This window comes from Leopardus geoffroyi, chromosome B1 (genome assembly GCF_018350155.1).
Source record: "Leopardus geoffroyi isolate Oge1 chromosome B1, O.geoffroyi_Oge1_pat1.0, whole genome shotgun sequence".
In the NCBI taxonomy this organism is placed as follows: Eukaryota; Metazoa; Chordata; class Mammalia; order Carnivora; family Felidae; genus Leopardus; species Leopardus geoffroyi.
The window spans coordinates 196,072,687-196,094,933 of NC_059327.1; the positions used below are offsets into that span (position 1 = coordinate 196,072,687).

General features: G+C 38.2%; 1 protein-coding gene across 6 annotated transcripts in view; it reads left to right on the forward strand.

Moving 5' to 3' along the window:
- Positions 1–22,247, forward strand: part of RAB28 (RAB28, member RAS oncogene family) — an 87,074-nt gene that overhangs the window by 59,061 nt on the left and 5,766 nt on the right. For all 6 annotated transcript variants that reach the window (XM_045474532.1, XM_045474537.1, XM_045474535.1 and 3 more), the window contains exons 5-6: positions 11,164–11,267; positions 15,903–15,980. In XM_045474532.1, the coding sequence (XP_045330488.1) occupies positions 11,164–11,267; positions 15,903–15,980 (182 nt within the window). The remainder of the gene's footprint in view (positions 1–11,163; positions 11,268–15,902; positions 15,981–22,247) is intronic.

The window sequence follows — 22,247 nt, forward strand, 5'->3', positions numbered from 1 at the left end:
TACACGTGTGAAGGGCAACTTGTACGGGAGTTGAGAACGCAGACTCTGGAGCTGGATTGCCTTGGGGTGGAATTCTGGCTCCCCTCCTCGCTAGATGTGTGTCCTTCCAGAAGTCCTAAATCCTTTCCGTGCCTCAGTTGTTTCATCTGTCAGCGACGGTAGCTGTGAGGATGAATGGATACGATATAGGAGTAAAGCATGTGGAAAACTGCGCTGCTGTGTGTATGTTAGCTGCTCCTACTGCTCTCTGTTCTTTTACTGTTTCCTTTTTGTTGTTATTTGAAATGATGTTCTTTCATTGCGCCTTTCTCAGTAGATCTAGTCTGTGGTGGGGAATTGGAAAATATAAAGAAGAATTGGATAACCATAGTGTCATTTTCAGTTGAGGCAATTCTCACTGTGGCTTCTGTTCTTTGCAAGATCCCAGGGTATGCTGGTATCTAGGCAGGACAGGTACACTTTTTTTTTTGTCCCATGCAAGTCTGTGTATGAAAGGCATAAGTGAACTTGGACCTTATTGTGTCTATTATACCTATCTATTACATATATATCATGCAGAATTTTGCAAACAAACCTATATAGTTCTGTGCAGGTATGCGATTCCCTAGTGAGAATTCCTATGGAGAATGTTTAAAACGTGAATTAATTTCCCAGTTCCCTTAGGCTTTTGGCATGTGGGCTAATGCTAATCTTCATGATTTATGCACACATGTTCTAGAAAGCAACAGTAAGTTGTAGACAGCCACAGATGTAGAAAGATTTACTTACTCTGTGGTGCCGTGTTCTCATTTCGACCTATTATTTCATTTTAGCATGAAGTTAGAGGAGAAGTAGTTATCCATTATCTATCGCCAGAAAGAATTTGGGTGATCTAATGAAGCTAAATAAGTTGAGGAAATAATATGAGTTCTCACATACTCCCTCCTGTCCTGTTGATTCTGGCTGCTGTTGGTGTTGCTCTCGTGACTCTACGGAGTTCATGTTCATTATCACTTCAGAATTCTTATACGTTGCTTTGTGATACGTATGTGACTACAATACAAATGCAATGCAAAGGGATTAGGCAAATTCTGTAACAATATAGAGAATCTGTGAACGTGTTGCAGGATTATTAGAAGCAAAGTAGGTAACAAATGAGGCTCTGGCAGAGTCAGGTGGTAAATAATTGAAGAGAAAATCCACAGGACTCATGGCGCATATAGGAGGTCAAAAGAATAGGCTTTGATAAAGGATTGATAAAGGTCCTTGGGAAAAACTATGAAAACTGTCAGTGTTTTTGCAGCAATGAACCTTCTTTACGATCATATGAAAAAATAGGTTTGAGGAAAAGACTGTCATGATTATCATTTTAATAGGAAGTTTTATATAGTGAGATCTACGTACATAAGAATATGTAAAATCTACGTACAGATGAGAGAAGAGCCATTCCCGGGTTGGGAAACAGAGCATTGTATTGCCAAGCACCCCAGAGGCCCACGAAGTGTCTTTATCAATCCTCTTTCTAGCTCTGGAGGCAACTATTATCCTTCGTCGTAATCTTTTTCCTTGCTGTTGTTTGTGGTTTTGTCATCTGATGTTCTTCACCGGCATCACTGTCCTGGGAAGTGTGATGTGCAGGCAGGTCCGCTCCTTGTACTGCCGAACAGATGCCAGCGCTCAGAGGCCCGGCAAGGCTTAGCTTCTGGTGTCTTCAACATTGCGGGACAAACCTTAGCGGCCACTGCAGCCCGGGCCCCGTGACACCTGACTGGGATGCCCTGGCTCTGCCACTGGCCAGAGCTGACTTAGCCCCCATCCCCAAGGTCTCTGGGACTTGGTGAGACATCATTACCTGATGTCTCCTCTCTGGTGCCCCTAATCCCACAGCCGGGACTGCCGAACCTGACGGAGGGGTGTGGGGCGCCTGTGTGGGGAGCCCGGTGTGACTCAGGCACTGCTTCCCTTCCACCACCCCTCCCCCGTTCCCCCCCCTCCCCCCCCCCATAGGTCATACTACTTACTGCCACCTCTTACTCCAGCCCAGCCTCCCTCTGCTGTGCCAAGGCAGTGGCTTTGGTTATGTAAATAAAAAGGAAGTGGGACTGGAACTCAAAAAAGAAAAAAGAAAGGCCAACATGCAAGTGGACGCATGCAGCTCAAAGTCAGTCCTTCGAGGGTCCACTGTGTATTATTTTAGACACAGTTGATACTTTGTATTTCTTCTAAGAGCTTAAAAATGTTTTTGTCTTTATTCAACACCGACTTTGTCAGTGGCTCTTGTGTTCTGTGCTTTCCTGTGCTCATCTGCTTTTGTTTTTAGCTGCACGTAACAAAAGAACCAAATTAGCAGGTCTTAAGTAACGAGTTTGCCATCTCAGTGTATTTGATTTCGTGAAATCCGAATTTCTGTGTTTCTAAAGCATCATGAAACAATTGAAAGGAAAATCCTAACCTGAGGGGAATGTTTGGAACAAATTTGGCAAATGTCCTTATCAAAGAAAGTGCTTATACACATTGATAAGGTTAAACACTTAAAACACAGTAGAAAATGGAAAAGAAAGGAAGAGACATTTGATAAATAAATATAAAAACTAGTATACACACACACACATATATATATACACACACATATAAAACATCTAGTGTACAGGAAAAATGGTAAACTGCGTTGAGGTCTTTAAATTTATACTAGAAACTAAAGTAGTTTCTTTGATGACACCTTTTTTCTTTACCTGTGGAACACCGTGATTTCCAGGCAGTTATGTTTTTTTAAGAAGGTTGGTTTAAGAATCTACAAAGTCAAGTTCTGGTAATTTTTTATTTTGTGGCATTAGCAATTCTTCTAATACAGTATGATTTACTGTGTCATCAGAGAAAGACAGCATTAGAGAGTGTACATGGCAGGGTAAAATTAAACACATGCTCACAATCAAATTAATGTATTTCATCTGTCTTCAACTAATAACAATCTGTCATGTTATCTATCTGAGTAGGGGCATAAACAGTTTATTTTGTGTTTGGAGTAACTTCCTGGAGGTAGTTAATGTGACAAGTAGTTTGTTTGAATTGAGTATAACCAGATCAACACTCTAGATGTTTCCTTGATACCCGAAAAATTACTGTGAAAATCTGTACAAGTGCTGTTTCTATTTTGCTTTTACTTCTTTAAGTTAGACAGCAACATATTTTATAGTCATTTCACGGAGAATATTCTGTTTCTGCCATCATATATGAACTGAGGGGCAAAACCAGTTTATCCTTTTAATGCTCTCTTTCCGCTGATAGGGAATGGACATTAATATTTAGCATCTATCTAGACAATAATAATTAGCATCGTAGAGCGCTTTCCCTTTTTGTAAAAACCTGTAGTAATACATTCTGGCTTGGATGAAAAAGTCATATTCATTATAGAATATGTTTTTATATCATGTTGAAAAATGAATATTAGGAAAATAGGAATATTGTAAAGTTTCAGACCAAAATAAAAAAATACTATTATGTTTTTTAGATTTTAAAAATCTTAAAATTTTTCATCACTTAGTCTCTTATCAGTAGCTCTGATTATTATACATTTGATATGTTTTTTTTTAATATACCTAGTTTTTAAGCTATTTATTACATTTGGTACTATAACTTTGAAGACTGCTCTGTTCATTATATCAGTAACCCTATTGGTAGATGTAGTGGAGGTCCTGAAGAAGGATGCCTGAATGCCAGTAAACAAATAGGACTTACAGAGAGAAGTTCTCATATACTTGGCTAATTAATATTAGTGTGTGTGTTTTAGAAGTCAAAATATATACATATTTTAAGCACATGTAAATCAAATTTAGTACATTATTAAAGGTATTTTACTTGTCATATTTGGGCTAATCATGATGGATCATTTTTAAACATTATGTAATTTCACAATTTGTACAGCTGCAAGTACTTTGTAAAAGACTTTATATAATCAAGTGCTAAGGCAAAGAGTATCTTAGTTTATAATGTTGATGGGCTCAATTTTATGATTTACTGTTAGGAATGAATACTTTTAAAGTACTAATAAGTAGTAACCAGGTATTTAATAGTTTACTTTTTTATAATGATGAGAATTTAAAGTTTGTATATCTATATTCTTTTAACTAAATCTCTGTTAGGTTGATGTTAGATAAAATAAGGAAACATCATCCCCAAGGCTGATGTTCATTCTTCTTTGCAAGACATTGAATGGCTTGGTCCTAATTCTGGTGCTACTGACAACTAGCATTGGGTCTGTGGTTAAGTCACCGTGAGCCTTGGTTCTTTTATGTGTGAGTTAGATGAGTGCTTTACCTATTTGCCAGGAGTGTTACCAGGTCCGAGTGTTTTGCAGATTTTGAAACGGAGTTTAGATTGTTTCTGGAGTCTCGTAGAATGGTTTCTCTCTGTTTTTGCTCTCCCATCCTTTCTCCTCATCTTTTCTATCCAAGTAATTTTTTTCAAAACACAAGATCACGTCATGTCATGGGCTATGACCCTGCAAGGGCTTCATGTTGCTGAATTTGGCTCCTATCCTCCTGTTACACATGACACATGTCCCCACTCTTGATCATTATGTTTCTTGGTTTTCCTCAGTTGTACACAGTCATTTTCCTCTGTTTGGTTTTGTCCTAGTTCCAGTGACTGCAACATTTCTCTCCTCCAGCTTCCTCTTAGCCTGATTGGCTTGTTCTCATCCTTTATGTCTCAGATGAAAGAGGTCTCCTATAGCCATCGTATCAAACTGTCATCATTACTCTCTTGGCTCCTGTCACTCCCCATCTGCTCCTCCTCCCCCAGTGAGTCATCTGTAGGTTGATTAATGTAGGATTGTTACAACTTTGGGGAGGAAGAATCATCAGCTGCACATGTGTAACACTTGCCACCTTCTATTTTGAAAGTTACAGATAATGGTAACTATTTCCATATACAAGCTGGCTAAACGGAAAAAAAAATGCCATATTCATTAAATCTGTAGGAGTGCACCCTTTTTTATCATTTGTAATTTTCTTTTGAATGGTCTCTGAATTTGGAAGCAAGGAGTTGTCACTGTATAGTGAATGGAAGTGCTTTGAACCCAACAGGGGAAAGATGAGGGTTTGCTAATATATGTCACCCAGAGGGATTTCCTTTTTGTGCCTATAGTTTTGCTCAGGTGCACTGGAATACATAAGGTAAGATGGGTGAAAATGTGGCTGTGTAGATGGAACCTGTATGTGTATGAACTCCTTAGCACCCCATACAGGACCCTCATGCCCCAGCCCTGCTGATTTCACCAGTTCTTGGAAGCCAGGTGGTTCCAGATGCTCATGCACATTTTTTTTTTTTTTTTTTTTTTTTTTTTTTTTTGCTGATGTTGTTAAGGAATGTTCATCCTCTCTATCCCCAGGGTTGTGTGATTGTTTTTTCCCCTCATAGTTTAGGAGGCAACTGAAGCATCATCTTCTCTGTGACATCTTTCCTAGCCCTCTGAGCAATTCTAGAAATTTCATTTCTCTTTTCTCTTGCTGTACCTTGTCTTATACAGACCACTATTGTTCTCTTGGTCTCAGAATTCCATTGTATAATATCTGTATACATGTGTTTCTCTTAGCCTTCCTAGCAGTTATAGCACTTACAAGGTGCTGAGTAAATAATTCACGAATAAATGAATGCATAGACAGACCATAATACACTAATACTTACCGAGTATGTGCCAGTCACATAGTATGCGCCTTACCATGTACCAATCAGTGCTGCATGTGCTTTATACGTATTTCCTTATTTTATCTATCACAGTAACATTATGAGGTAGGTATTGTTATTGCCTCCTCTTATAGGTGAGAAAACTGAGATAAAGGGATTGATTTGTTCAAAATTCCACAAGTGGTAATAGAATAGGAAATCAAACCTAGGCAGTCTGGCTTTGGAGACTGCATTCTTTACTTACCATGTCTTACTTCTTGAGGTAAATCAGTGAATTTTTGAAGAACCATAGTTTTTTTTTTCTCCCCTATATTTGCCTTAGTGCAAACAATTGAGAATTTCAGAAAAGTTATTTCTTGTATGAGAGTAGTTCTTATATGTAATATATCACTCCAGATCAATAAAATAGTAACAAAGATCATCTACTGGTGTATGAATAATTTTTTGTAATAACTCTTTATGATGATATTTGATGTGATGTGACTTATTAGAATAATTGTTTATTAAACATCATTTACTTCTTGTTACTCGTAAAATCGGTCTCTGTATCCTAATATACAGGCCACTTTACCCTGAAAGTTACCCAAGTGGATAAATTTTGAACCATCACATCAACTTATGGAGTTAGTATTCCATTGGAATTAGGGCCAAATGAAGGATGAAGTGACAACTTTAGATTCAAGATTGGGTCTTGAGTTGTTAGCTCAGTTAACTAATGATTCAGGACCCAATACCTAAAGACCCATTATCTACCTTATCAGTAAGGACTGGAGGTGGGATAGGTGACCTTGTTCATATGCCTCTTTTCAGACCATTCTCCTTTGTCTTTCCTAAAACCCTTAGATTTGAATATCAAGCCATGTGATTATACCTCTTGCTACTTGTATTTGTTGGCCTTATCAGCCAACCCCTGCCTGAATCATTCCTTGAATTTCTCAGAGAAATTTCTCCTGGATTACAGTCACACCATTGCTGTTACTGTCACCATTCTTGGTAGTTTCAGTATCCATATGGACTGTCCTTGGTCTCTCATGTTCCATGAATCCTTTACCTCCAGTCATCTTGCCCCCGATCGACACCAACAGAGTTACTCTGAAGACCTAGTCATTAACAGTTTCTGAGCTTTTCCCGTAGTATTGATATTAATTTCGTATATCCCAATCTGTCCATTATCTCCTGTCTTTCCAACTCAGCTTCTTTAGTAACTCAACTCCAGTAAATTTTAGACCCACACAAAACCTTAACATCAGTTATCAATTACATCTTAACAGTTTTCAATTTCCTGAACCTCTCTTTACCCAACTTGGATTTCATGCTTCATCAAAATAATCACTTCCTTACGTTTACTGTCCTCAATTTGCCTGGCCTTTGCAGTAATTGTACGTGGTACAGTTTCTCTGTTTAATTAGTAAGTAATTTCTCTGCTTGAATGCACCCCCACCCATGTAGCTGAATGTGGCTGGAACAAGACCTGTAATATACTGTGTCTCATTTTAAATCCAGGTTACTATCTGCAAGTGATTTCTCAGAATCTCTCACATCCCACATCATATCCATTAGTATTTTGTATTTACTTTTTATTCCAAAAATATATTGAGAATCTGCCCTACTTTTTATCATCTCTACTGCTACCAACTAGAGTATTGTCCAAAGTACCATCTTCTCTAAAATTCCCTCTAATCTTGTCCAAAATATATATATATATTTTGGACAAGATTAGAGGGAATTTTATTGCCTTACATAACTGAAAAACCTAATAACTATGCGGTGTTCAGGTGTGGTGTGATCCAGGGACTTAAAAAATACATACCATCTCTGCAACCCAGTCTCTCTTGGCTCTGCTTTCTTTCCTGGTGGTTTTGTTTGTTTGTTTGTTTGTTTGTTTTCTTAGATTTTTACAGTAGCTTCCTCAGTGGCTTCTCTGCTTTACAAGTGACTCTGTAGTTTATTCTCTGCAGAGCAGCCCATATTAACCTTATAAAATGTGACCTGCACACCCTTTGTGATCTGGTTCCTAGCTTTTTAAACTTCATTCCCTACTGTTTCCCTTTCTTGTTAACTCATTTCAGCCACTCTGGCCTCCTGGCTTTTCTTTTACTGCTATGCATAATCTTCCTTTAATGCCGTTGCTCTTACAGTTTCTTCTGCTTGGAAGGCTTTTCCCAGATTTCCTTGCCCCTTAGCCTTCTGAAGGTCTTTGGCTTACCTGTTTAAAATAGTACTTCCCCTCCTGTGCCCTTTATTTTTCTCCATAAGATCTATTAGCAGTTGCCATACTATGTTATTTTATTTGTCAGTCTCTTGCCTTTACTAAAATGTAAGCTCCTTGGGTCCCCAGCACCCAGGACAGTGCCTGGCCATAATAGGCACTCCTATATAACCAAATGAATGAATGATCAATAAAGTGGCTGTCCTTAGAAATTGTTAAGCCCAGGGGAGCCTGGGTGGCTCATTTGGTTGAGCATCCAACTTTGGCTCAGGTCCTGATCTCACGGTTTGTGGGTTCAAGCCCTGTGCCGGGCTCTGTGCTCACAGCTTGGAGTCTGGAGCCTGCTTCGGATTCTGTGTCTCCCTCTCTCTCTGCCCCTCCCCTGCTCACACTCTGTCTCTCTCTCCTTCAAAAGTAAACATTTAAAAAATTAAAAAAAAAAAAAAAAGGATTGTCAAGCCCATGTTTAAGCAGAGTTGTAGTGTGGTTGAGGTGAAAGGAATTGCACGTATGTATGATGTTAATGCCTTTGTCCTTCAGTTGCTTAGATATTGGAAGGATATACGCCAGAATGTTTGGGAAATGAGTATGTATTACTGTTATTAGGAAATTTTTATTCCATTTTCAAAAATAAAATATGAGAACTGGAAAGATGTAGCTCACTGAAGGACATAAAAGAAATTAAACGGTAGCAGTGAGAGTATTATCGCATGTATGATAGATGACAACTGGATGATAATATTAAGGATGCTCTTAAAAGTGAAGAAAGGAAAGATTTTAGCATTGTCTCACCATAACTATCTTCAGGGTGTACATTTCTGGGTTATTTAGAATTAAGTATTCTATAACTGTGTCCTCTTCAGGGTTGCCCACTAAATTCTAACAGAACAGAGGGAAACTTTGTGGTGAAGTTCTGTGAGCGCCTTTTCTTGATCTGCTGTCTTCTTTGTCAGACTCTCAGTTATTTAAAATAACGTTTCTGATGGTCTTTTATGTTCTTAAAGTAGGGTGGTGGCTTTTTTAGGACCTGGATTGTATATTTTTCTTTTTGTCTTTTCTTTCTTTTTTATTTTTAATGTTTATTTTTGAGAGAGACAGAGAGACAGAGAGACAGAGTGTGAGTGGGGAAGGGGCAGAGAGAGAGGGAGACACGAATCCAAAGCAGGCTCCAGGCTCTGAGCTGTCAGCACAGAGCCCGATGTGGGACTCGAACTTGCGAGCCATGAGATCATGATCTGAGCCGAAGTTAGACAGTTAACTGACTGAGCCACCCAGGCGCCCATGGGTTATATGTTTTTTATCTTTGGGTTCTCACTGCCTCCCACAGTGCTTGGTATATAATAGGTACTCAATAAATGTTTGTTGGATAAATGTTGCTGCTGTTTTCAGTTGACCAGTGATAGTACTAGTTTCTCATGGTTATCTTTATTAGGAAAAAAACTCGTACTTGGGTGGTTAATTCCCCAATGCTATAGATAAATGCAAGTGGTAGTTAGGGAGTTGGGGGGCAGGTGGTAAGGAGGAAGAAAGAGAAAGAAAAATAGAACACTGATAGACTATTCCATTTGAAAAGACAAATGCACACACGCATTAAGTGACAAACTTCATGTTCGTTTCTTTTTAATTGGACAGTGATTTCATTGGGTAATTTTCTTAGTGACATGATTTGTTCTTACTCATGTTGCATTAGGAAAGCATTTTAGCCTCAATATTATGATAAACTAGATGTATAAATGTCAGTGCTAATAGCTCAGTATTTTAGTCTTCTACAAATTGATGCCTGTGGTATCTGGACATTTTTTGGCTTGTTCTTGTAAATAAGGTCTCAGTGATGTTTAAGGAACAGCACTTGTGGCCAGAAAGGAAAAAAGCTCCACATTATCCAAGCTAAGCAGTGTAAATGGGACTCAGAAATCCCCCACTAGATCAGAAATCTCCTAGAGAAAGATCTGTTGAGCCTACAAACTAAAGACCTTCGATATAATATTAAATAAAGCCTTTTATGTAGTATGAGAGCATTTTTTAGTTGATAATCAATTGCCACTATTATGTAGGCTTAGTAGATTTGCAAATTTACAAGTTTTTACAAGTCAGTTGGGTCCCTTCCTCAGGAAATCAGTTTAAGTTTTTTTTTCCTATATTGACTCAAAGAGCCTAGTTGTCCTTAAATCCTGTGAATATATTTGCCTTATAATTTGACGGCATTGAGTCAACACCCTTATAGGGTCTGTAGTGTTGTAAAAGGAGAAACTGTTCAATAAAGGATCACATTTGAAAAAATAGACTGTGCTGGATAAAGCCAGTATTGGCTTTGGTACCGTGCTTTGCTTTAAAGTACCTACAACTTTCAAGGAAATATTCGCTTGCCCATTACTTTCAAAATGTACACTTTAGATTTGGAAAGCAACTGAGCTATATCTTTGTGAAATCAAACTGTGGCTATAAATAAAGTAAACATGCAACAAAATATTGTTATCTTTTGGCACAAAATTAATTTTGTATTTGTGTTAACATTAAAGTTTCTAGGGATTATAGAACTATTGTAATTATTAAGGTAATTAAGTTGTTTCAAACTAAATATGCTTGGGGAAGTGCATCTTGCTTTCAATTACAGTGACCTTTGAACAACATGGGGGTTAGGTGTGCCCATCCCTCGCATAGTCAAAAATCTATGTATAACTTTTGGCTTCCCCAAAACATAACCACTAACAGCCTGCTATTGACCGGAAGGCTTACTGATAACATAAACTGTCAATGAACACATTTTTTATTTGCTATATGTATTATATATTCTTTCAGTAAAGTAAGGTAGAGAAAAGAATGCTATCAAGCAAGTCATAAGGAAGAGAAAATACATTTAGAGTACTATACAGTAGAAGTCCACGTGTAAGTTCAAACCCATGATGTTCAACAGTCCACTGTAATCATTGTGTTTAAACACGTGATGCCAAGATGAGATCTTTTTCACGTCTCATCAGTGTGCCTGAGGCTGTAGATAATAGGAATGAGTACTTTCCGTTTTTTGAGCACTTTTCATGTGCTGGTCATTGTGCAATGTTCATGGAGTCATTCTCAAATAACTCTATATGAGGGAGGTCTGTTTGTTATTCTCTGTTTTTAGATTTATAGACTCAAGCATAAAGAGGTTAAAGAAATTGCTCAAGGTTACACAGATAGTGTCTAAGCTGGGATATAATATTGGAAAGTAAGTCACAGTTAAACTTGTTAACAATGTATTGATTGACTCTGATACTGAGTTTTGTTCTGTTTGTTTTTGTTCACTTTTCTAGTTGATTTGGAGCATATGCGAACAGTAAAACCTGATAAACATTTACGGTTTTGCCAGGAAAATGGTTTTAGTAGCCACTTTGTCTCAGCAAAGACAGGAGACTCTGTAAGTAAAATAATGAATATTGCATATTATAAGTGATCTTTTGTTTATTAATAACATTCATAGGAAGTATACTTCCCAGACATAACTTTTGGAACAAATTGATTCCTGTTGAAGATATAAAATAGATCTAATGTTTAATTGGTCTGTATTACATTTGCAATTCATTTGACGTAATTTTATGGATATTTTAGGGAATTTAAAAATATGAGAGTTAAAAAGAACATAAGAAAAGAAAAAGAACGTATAAATCATACATTATCTCAGCATCCAGAGGTGACCACTCACAACCTCATATGATTCCTTACAGTTTTCTTTTTCTGATGCGCACAAATACTCAACATTACTGCTGTTGCTGCTAGCGAATTGAACTCACTGAATGCTTGCTTCGTGACTGCACTGTGGTTCTCTCATTCTCTCGCTATCTCTGTGCTAAGGATGAGTCCTGGAGAGATGATGTAGTGGGGTCCAGGGTGCACAGCTAATGAGTGGTGAGGATAGGATTTGTAAACCCAAGCGGTGACACTCCAGCGTTTTGAACTGCAGTAAATGTTTATTTAAAAAATTAAGATCATAATGTAGAAATAATTTTGCGTTTTACTTTTATTTAAAAATTTATATGCAGAAAGTTTTGCCATGTCACTTAATATTACTAAGTAGATTTAATAATCCATACTACCACCAACATTTGTATGAGTGCCATATCATGGCACTATTTTTTAGCATCCAGGATTTAGGTATTTACTTTTAAATCTTTGTCAATTTGGTAGGCAAAAAAAAAAAAAGTATTTTCCTATTTTAATTTCTTTGATTTATCAAGGTTAAACTTTTAAAGATTTCATTATCTATTTATTTTCTGATTATTATCGGAACCCTTTTCCCCAAGATAATGCAAACATCAGCACATACCCACACATGCCACTTAAAAATATACAAAAATCAGTACTCCTTGGTAAGTCTATCCATGGGCTGGGCTTCTACTCTCATTTATCTTCCTTGGAGTCTTTTGTCATTTTAGAATTATTTTAACTTCCAGTATTTTAGTTTGTGTTTAACCACTCAGTATTTTTTGTGTACTTATGTTTAGCCACTACTAAAAATCCTCATTATTTTCTTTTTAAATGCAACTTTGAAGTCGTTTGTTCTTGTGGAATCACTTTGACACTTGTAGTCCTCTCCATCTAGAGGTTATTCCCCTCGTCGCTTGAGGAGTTGCACTCCTAATTTACTGTACTTTTCTCTAATACTACCTTGGTCATAATCCTCGGTGATTTCATGTTCTTTGTCCTCCACTCCACCTCAGCCACTGGCTCCCATGCTCTGTCGTTACAAATCACTGCAGCTCTTTTGTTATCTCTGTCTCAGTGTCAGATGTCCTAATCACTGACCACCCTCCCATCTTTCCAGCTCATACCCCTGACTGCCCTAATCCAGTCAATCTGCAGTCCGGGCAGGACCTATAGACCCTGATCTGAACATATTTTTAATGTTCCTCACCTCCTGTCATGTTCTCATTTTCCTCTTTTTCTAACTTAAATCTCAGGTGCAATCAAAATTATGGTTGTGCATATGCCCTTAATTCCATTTCCCCACTTTGAGAGTATCAGACTCACTTGGCTAAGTCTTCACTCTGGTTTAAAGCAAGCCCCCACTGTTTTGTGGCCGTACCCAAGTATATGAACAGAGGCATGCTAGCTGTTTCACTCAAAATTCATACTCATCAACCTGAGGTAGGCCCTTAATGCTGCCCAGTAATTATGCCACGTGTCCCTAGGCCATGTCTCTGCTGCTCACCTAGGATGAGCTGTTGACTGTTTTTATCACTTCTCTTCTCTCCTCAGATCTTCAGCATTTCCTCGTCCATTCTTTCTGCTGATGGCCTTTTTTCCTAGTTTATAAGGAATTTGAAGCCAACAGAAGACAGCTGCATACTCTTGCCACATTTACCCCTACTTGCCATGTTTGCTGCCTCTGTTCCCATATTTCCTGTCTTCTCTACGATTACTGTGGGAGACCTTCTGTGCTCCCAGGCTCAGTGTGTGTTAGTCCCATTTCTCCTTGCCTAGTGAAGAACATTGCTCAGCAGTTCTCTCTTCTTCCTACATCATTGCTTGTTTTCTGTCCACTGGATTATTCTATCTGCATATCAAATATTATGACTTCTCTTATCTTAAACACAAGGAACTGTGGAGCCCACATCCTTCTCGAGTTCTAGCTTTCTTTCTTTCCCCTGGTTTCAGTGGGATGTTTTGAAAGAGTAGCTCCCAGTTCTCTCTTTGCAGTTTCTCTTGAACAGTTGCGGTTGGACTTTTGCCCCCAGTATTTGATGCACACTACTGTTATTAAAGTCACCAGTGACCTCCTTTTTGCTTAATGCGGTGCTCAGTTCTTAGTCCTCATCTTACTGGACTTAGTTGTGGCATGTAAAATAGCTAATCACTCTCTCTTCTTTGAAATACTTTCCTCATTACCTTCCAGGATACTCCCCTCCTGGTTCTCCTCTTCCCTTGCTAGCTACTCTCTTTCATTTCATTTTGCTGATTCCTTTTCTCTCCAACTTCTGAATATTGGAGTGCCTAGGGCTCAGTCCTTGGGTATCTTTTTCTAAACTTACTCCCTTGGTCATCTCATTTAGGCTCAGGGCTTTGACCAGACCTCTTCCCTAAACTCAAGACTCATATATCCAATTGTCTGCTCAGCACCTCCACTTGGATGTCTAATAAGTAGCCCTAACTTAATTCAGGTTCAGAACTGAACTCTTGATAGTTCCTCCTAAAATCCCTCATTGTCTTCCCCAGTTCAATAAACGGCAGATCTTCTACTGTTGCTAAGGCCGAGAAAATTTTAGAATCAGTCTCAACTCCTGTCTTTCTTTTACATCCCACACCCCACATCTGTCTATTGCCAAGTCCTGTTGGCTCTGCTTTCGTGATATGTGCAGGATTTGGTGACTATTTTTTACCCTCTCCTTGCTGCCACTTTGTTTCAAGCTGCCATCATCTCTTACATCAGTGTCCTTGCTGGCTTCTCTTTTTGTACCCTTGATCTTCTACAGTGAGAATACTCAATACAACCATCAGATTGACCGCATTAAAATAGAAGTCACATCAGGCCATCTTCCCATGGCTTCCATTTAACTCAGAGTAAAAGCCAAAGTCCTCCATAGCCTGCCGGATCTTGTGATTTGTATTGCCTTCATCTCTTTGCTCATTTTCTTCCACAAACCCTCTCTTTGTCTCCATTCCAACACACCAGCTTCCTTGTTTTCCTTGACTGTTGACCATCAGACTATAATGTATAATGCTTTTTAGGATGTAAACAACATATGCCTGTTGGGTATATGTATATCTTTTTTTTTTTATTAGAAATCAAAATTAAATTTGTTGCAATAAGTATTCAGTAAGCAATCATGAGATAAGTAGGAGTAAGAATATGATAAGACACTTATGAAGCAAGACAAGTTATACATTATAGTCAGTGTGCGATTGGAGCCCTAGGAATCATAGTGGGCCCATTATAAGCCACATATGTATGAACGGCTATTTATAGAAAAGTATTGTTGATTTCTGTTTAGTGATAACAGTTTACTGTTCTTTTACTCTGCACTGATAAAATACAATAGACATTACTAAGTTGTTTTGCTCAAGATATACGGAGGATTTATTGAAATCCATGAGAGCCACAAAGATTATTAAAGGGTTGGAAAGTAAGACCTTTTGAGATAGGCTAAACCCAGACCAAAAAGGGATACAGAATTGGCAGTGAAAAACCTGGGTACTGAAGTATAGGCTAATTTATTTTCATCTTCTCCAGGACTTCTAGGGGTTTGTTATACTAGTAGTTTTTGTTTGTTTGTTTTGTTTTTAATGTGGTATCTATAATTAATTGTTTTATGTTAAAATCTTAAAAATTAAAATTTTTAGGGATAAATGTCTTTATGTTTAAAATCTTTTTTTTTTTTTAACATTTATTTATTTTTAAAAAAAAATTTTTTTTTTTTCAACGTTTATTTATTTTTGGGACAGAGAGAGACAGAGCATGAACGGGGGAGGGGCAGAGAGAGAGGGAGACACAGAATCGGAAACAGGCTCCAGGCTCTGAGCCATCAGCCCAGAGCCTGATGCGGGGCTCGAACTCCCGGACCGCGAGATCGTGACCTGGCTGAAGTCGGACGCTTAACCGACTGCGCCACCCAGGCGCCCCAATGTTTATTTATTTTTGAGACAGAGAGAGACAGAGCATGAACGGGGGAGGGTCAGAGAGAGAGGAAGACACAGAATCTGAAACAGAATTCAGGCTCTGAGCCATCAGCACAGAGCCCAACGCGGGGCTTGAACTCACGAACCGCGAGATCATGACCTGAGCTGAAGTCGGACGCTTAACTGACTGAGCCACCCAGGCGCCCCTTTATGTTTAGATCAATTTAGTGAATTCTATGATTTTCAAATTATGATTCAATATTTAAAAAAATTATTACTCTTAAAATGTTAGTGTATTTGACAAAGCTATTTTTGGAATAACCTGGTACATCATATTTTTGCAATTCTTGCTGTTTATCATTTTTTAGAAAATTCAATTTATTTGAAGGAACTTAAGCATGCCTGTTTTAAATCATTTAAACCTATTTTTGTTATGTAGGTCTTCCTGTGTTTTCAGAAAGTTGCTGCTGAAATCCTTGGAATCAAGTTAAACAAAGCAGAAATAGAACAGTCACAGGTGATTATATTTGAACTTTATATTTTTAAAAAACAATTTATTTCCTAAAAGGCATTAATTTTCATCACTGACTCCCTTCACATTTATGCATTCTATGTACATATCCCTAACAGCCTTAGGAATAAATTGTGTGTGTGAATCAGTGTTTATTGTGGAAGGTGGAAGATGTGAATAATTTTGCCAAATTATGATGCCCTTCAAACTCCATTTTGTCCTAAAGTTGAGATTAATATAATACAAATTTCATCAGTGATTAAATAATGGGTTAAGATGTTGATCATATTGTTTTATACTTCCTTATTTAAGTTCTTCCAGGATTACTGTACTATAATATTTTTTGTATTTCATACAAAATGCCAGAGATTTATCAAAGTTCAGTCTCAGCATTTACTCCATGTTTGCTTTGGTAAAACATTATGTTTTCTTTATGTCTCTGTTCTCCGTTCTTCTCTAAAACATCCCCCCCTGTAATGATATTAATTCTTGATGTTATTTTATCATTAACTTAATACACAGTTTAATGATGGTATTAATTATTGAGGATTTCTGAATTCTTTCACTATTTCTAGAAATTCTTAGACTAAGAAACAAATGTGAATACCAACAATCAAGCATTTAAAATACCACCATAATATTATGCAATTCACATGTTTGATAGAATGAAAAATCAGAGAAAGAGCCTATCGTATAACGTTAAGCTTTTGGTTTGCTGAGAAGGCAACAAATTACATTTTTCCTCAATCCCCTCCGCTCTGTCCCCACCCCATACAGCTAAAAGGGTATAATTGTCCTTCTCCCTTTTTATATTTTTCTTTAATTCTTCCAGTGTTCTGTTTCTTATTTTTATGGTCACTCTGTGTGCGTGCGTGCGTGTGTGTGTGTGTGTGTGTGTTTTAAAACAGAGCAAATATCAATTGAAAATTGTCACGCTGATGTGGCTGTTTGTAGGATTTAATTATAATATTGAAACTGTGGAAATCTTTTATTTCTTAGCTTTCAAGACTTATTATGGTAAGGCACAGTGTTAAGATATTTTATGCCATGTAAATTGCTCTCAGACATATAAAAATAGCTACAGTTGACTCTTGAACAACGCGGGAACTAGGGGCACTGACATCACCCTCCGTAGAGTCAAAAATCCACGTGTAACTTTTGGTGTTCCCAAAACTTAACTACTAATAGCCTAGTGTTGATTGGAAGCCTTACTGATAGCATAACCAGTTGATTTTCGTATGTTATATGTATTATATACTGTATTCTTCAATAAAGTAAGCTAGAGAAAAGAAAATGTTTTTTAAGAAAATCATAAGAGGAAATACATTTATATTACTGTATTTATATAAAAAAAATCCAGTATAAGTGGACTGGTGCATTTCAAACCCAAGGTCAACTGTGCTTGGCTTTGGCCCAGAAGGATGGCTACAAGAAAGAGCAATGACCATGACTTGCTTGATTGAACAGAACTTGGCAGACTCCAGAACTCGAATGATTTCCTCTCCTTTTTAGCTCCTTTTTTTTGTTCTGTTTTTTAAGTTTATTTATTTATTTTGGGAGAGAGAGCACACAAGCGAACACGTGCGCATACATGAACAAGTGGGGGAGGGGCAGAGAGGGAGGGAGAGAGAGAACCCCAAACAGGTTCTGCCCTGTCAGCGAGGAGCCTGATGTGGGGCTTGATCTCACGAACCATAAGATCATAACCTGAGCCGAGATCAAGAGTCAGATGCTTTACTGACTGAGCCACCCAGGTGCCCTTAGCTTCTCTTTCTAAATGATGTTTGTCTCTGGTTAATTAGAGAGTTCCTGAGTGATTATCATATTGATCATATAGATGCGGTATAGTGGTGGGTCTAAAGAAGATTTAAAGGAATTTAGTTTCTGCCTCAAGTGAAGAAAATTATGATCATGTACTAGGCATTGTGTTACCTCATTCAACCATCTTCTTAACTCTGGGGGGCAGGCAGTATTTCATCATTTTATGGGCAGGGTATGGAACCTGTTGAGATTGAGTAACTTGATTTCACTGACCTATGATTAGGCAGTGGTGGAGGCAGGATTTGAACTCAGGGTCATTTGAGAATGACGCTGCTCTATTGGAAGATTTGCTGGGCAGGTTGAAGTAGGAGGAAGAAAATGACGGAAAGAGAAGCTCGTATGGACAAGCTGAAAAGCTTAAGTTATATTTTAGAAGCAGAAGGGCAGTTTGGTTAAAATAAATGACCATTGCATTGTAGAGTGAAAGGGATTTGAAAAACGATTATGGAGATTTATGAATGCCAAGTGGATACGTTTTATGTAACATGTAGATAGTAGGAAATCATTTTTTAAAGCTGGGAAATAAAATGAAAGCAGTTTTTAGGTAGGAGTAATCGAATGGCTGTGTGCACACACGTGTGTGTGAGTGTGCGTGTATGTGAGAGTGTGTGTGGTTGGTAGGGAAAGAGATTGAAGCAAGGAGACTATTTCCCTCAGAGAGGAAGGGAAATAATGGATGTAAGAGAGCAGAATCAACAGGGCTTGTGGATCGACTGGATGAAAGAGACAAGTCCAAGATTACTTTGCAATTTTCCTCCTAAGGGGATGGACAAAGGACAGCCCTGGTGACTGGTGGGCCCTCCCTAGAGTGGAAGGTGTGCTGATACCTCGCAGGCAGCCACTCCGGGAGAAAGTTCTCTGTACTGCCTCATCTTCACAGTGGTCAGTTTCAAGAAAAACTCCAGAGAGATGGACTAACTTGGGATACTTTTGAAGGCAAGATTTTAGGGAGGCTTTAAGGTTCTTAGCTCCCTCTCAGTCACCAGAGCCAGATAGCTACTATTTTGATGTTAGAGATGGATCTAACATCTAGGCATATTTTTTAAAAAAATTTTTAATGTTTATTTATTTTTGAGAGAGAGAGAGAGAGACAGACAGACACCACCCAAGTTGGGGAGGGGCAGAGAGAGAGGGAGACACAAAATCCGAAGCAGGCTCCAGGCTCCGAGCTGCCAGCACAGAGCCTGACGTGGGGCTCAAACCCACGAACCATGAGATCATGACCTGATCTGAAGTTGGATGCTTAACTGACTGAGCCACCCAGGCACCCCCTTTTTTTTAAAAAGAAAAATTATTGTTTATTTTTGAGAGAGACAGAGCACAAGTGGAGGAGTGGCAGAGACAGAGGGGGACACAGAATCTGAAGCAATCTAGGCATATTTTAACTGCGGAGGTATCCAGATGTGTAAATTACATGGCTCTCTATACTTCCTGTACACCTTGTAAACCTTGTTTGTTTAGTGCACCCTGTCATCTTGTTTATTATGTGATGACATTTAATTCAGTCTTCAGTTTGTTGGTGGCGTTTACTTTGAATTCATTTCTTTGAGAAGGAATTCAAGTTACTAGAGCCCTCTTTTGTTGTGTTTGTCAGAATCCTTTGTGTAGGGAAGCCTCATTTTTCTTTCCTGAACCTGACGAATTTGGTGTCTTTGCCAATTAAATTACTGATTGCACAATGAATGTTTCTCAGTGGAAACATTTTTGAAAGTTTATTTTTTAAAAAGAGATTTCTAAGAACCTTACTTGCAAGCCAGCCAGCTGTGGTGAGCCCAGAGTTCTTTCTTTCTTTTTTTTTTTTTTTTTTAATTGAAATTTATTTGGTATATAACATTGGATAAATTTAAGGTGTATGACACATTAATTTGATACATTTACATATTGTAATATGGTTGCAGTTGTAGTGATAATTAGCACCTCTGTCACATTACATCATTATCCTTTCTTTTTAGTAGTTGGAATAATTAAGTTCTAGTGTCTTAACAAGTCTCATGATTATGATACAATACTGTTGTCTATCCTCAAGGTACTGTGCGTTTCATCTCTAGAGTCTATTTACTATTTACTATGGTTGAAAGTTTGTACCCTTAAATGACATCTCTTTGGTCCTCCCCATCTCCTATCCCCTGGCAACTGCCGTTTTATTCTCTGTTTTCACACGTTTGACTTTTTAAAATTTCACACAGAAGTGATACCACACAGTGCTCGTCTGGCTGCCATCTCTCATTTAGCCTCATGGGCTCAAAAGGATATCCATGTTGTTGCAAATGACAGAACGTCTTCCTTTTTCGTGGCTTAATAACACTCCATTATATGTATTTTCACTACATTTTTTTTTTTACCCATTCATCTATTGATGGGCACTTGGGTTGTTTGAGTATCTTGGGCTATTGTAAATAATGTTGCAATGAACATGGGGATGCATATACCTTTTCAAATTAGTGTTTTTCTTTGGCTAAATACCCCGAAGTGGGATTACTAACTCATATATATGGTGGTTCTGTTTTTAATTTTGGGGCGAACCGCCATACTGTCTTTCATAGTGGCTGTACCAATGTACATTCCCACCAATAGTGCAGAAGGGTTCCTATTTCTCCACATCCTCACCAACATTTATCTCTTTCTTCTTGATGATGGCCATTCTAACTGGTGAGTGAGAGAGAGAAGGAGAGAGAGAGAGAGAGAGAGAGAGAGGTGGGGCATGGAGGCAAGGCAGGGTGGGAGAGCCCACGCACACTTGTTTTCTGTGTTTTTTTTATGCCATCTGAAGGATACCTGGGGGAATTTAGTATAACATTTGATAGTGTTTTGTATTATTTTATGGAGAAGGAGCTGGATGGTAGACTCACCAGACGCATGGGAATTGATACTTTAGTAATTGAGTTTGTGACATAGGTATTTATAATCAGATTAGAGTCTTAGTTCCATTCAGTGATTATGTAAAGAGATTCTGCTATTTTAGTTCTAACCTGCATTGTTCCTCTCAGGAAGTTCTAGAAAACAAGTTACCAGCACGTTTTGCAAGCTTTGCAAGGAAGGGAAAGGGGAAAAGGGAGGAAAGAAAGGGCACACAGTTCATTAATACAGCAGACACTGTTTGATGGCCTCCTTCATGCCAGGGACCACAGCAGCGTCTGGGGATACAGAGAGAAATGCATTAAAGTCCTTGTCCTCAAGGAGCTCCCAGAATAAGCGGGGACAGACAGCTATTTAGACACTTAATGTGCACTCTGGATGCCTTTTCCACGATCCCTGATTTAAGCAATAGCTGCATTTGTATCCTTTATCTGTTCTCCGCCCTGCCCCACCCCTCCCCTCAACTCTTCTCCTGTAACATCCTATAAAAGTTAGGACTAGTTGTTAACAGATGTCCTCATTTCCCATGTTGCTTAAGTTTTTGGTTTGTTTGTTTACAAAGTAGTCAGACCTTTAGGGGAAAGAACGAATTTCCAATTGCTGTTCTCTAAAACCTACAGCATTTAGCTTTTCAGTAATCCATCAGATCATCTAAGAAGAAAATACATCGTCCTGTGTCTTCCTTCTTTCAGTCTGAATTGCAAGGAGGCCTTGCCATATATACTTGGTGTTAAGAGTTCTTAATACATTTTTAAGCCTTGACATTTTTCACTTGCCAGTTAATAAACTGTTGTATTTCTGTTTGGTTCGAACTTGGTAAGCATTAGTTTCTTTAAAACAAAAATTTCTCTCATGTCTGAGATACTAAACTTGCTAAAAATATATGTATTCCTTATGTCCCCTCTGAGTATTTTCACACTATATATGAACTTACCTAGTATAGGACCTGGTATGTGGTAGGCATGCTCAAGACTTAACTAAAGTCAGCACATGACTGGACGACTCAAGCACTGTTTGACCCCTGGTCCTAGGGTCCCTCTCTTCAGCTGTATCTGAAAACTGATCTTCCTTAAGGAGCCATGAGGAACATAGATTATTCTTAACCTACACGTTAATCTTTATAAATTTTTTCAACCTGTTCACAAAAACTACACTGGGATTCTTTTCTTATCCTGCACATTCTTGTCTTCCTTGTGAAACGTATTTACTCACTTTGTACATGCTACTCTAATTCTTGGATACTGAGCATTGCTTCATGGATCTCCATATCATATCCCATGTTTTTCGTTCTCTCCTCACCTTTTAAAGTTACTTTCTCGTATGGTGTCCAGATCTAAAGGTGGGACTTTAGAGACCATGTATATAAACCTTGTGTTTTATAGACCAGGAGGTTGTGAGCACCAAAGCGGTAAAGTAACTTTCACCCAACGTAATGAAAGCTACTGGCAGCATCTGATGGCACATTGTATGGAAGAAAAAGAAAAGTAGTTTCCTTTAAATTCCTACAGTGTGCAAAGTACTGTGCTTTAAAAAAATGCAATATCCATGCTTTAAATGGTAATCTACAATTTTGTTCCACTTTGAGTGTTTCTTCAT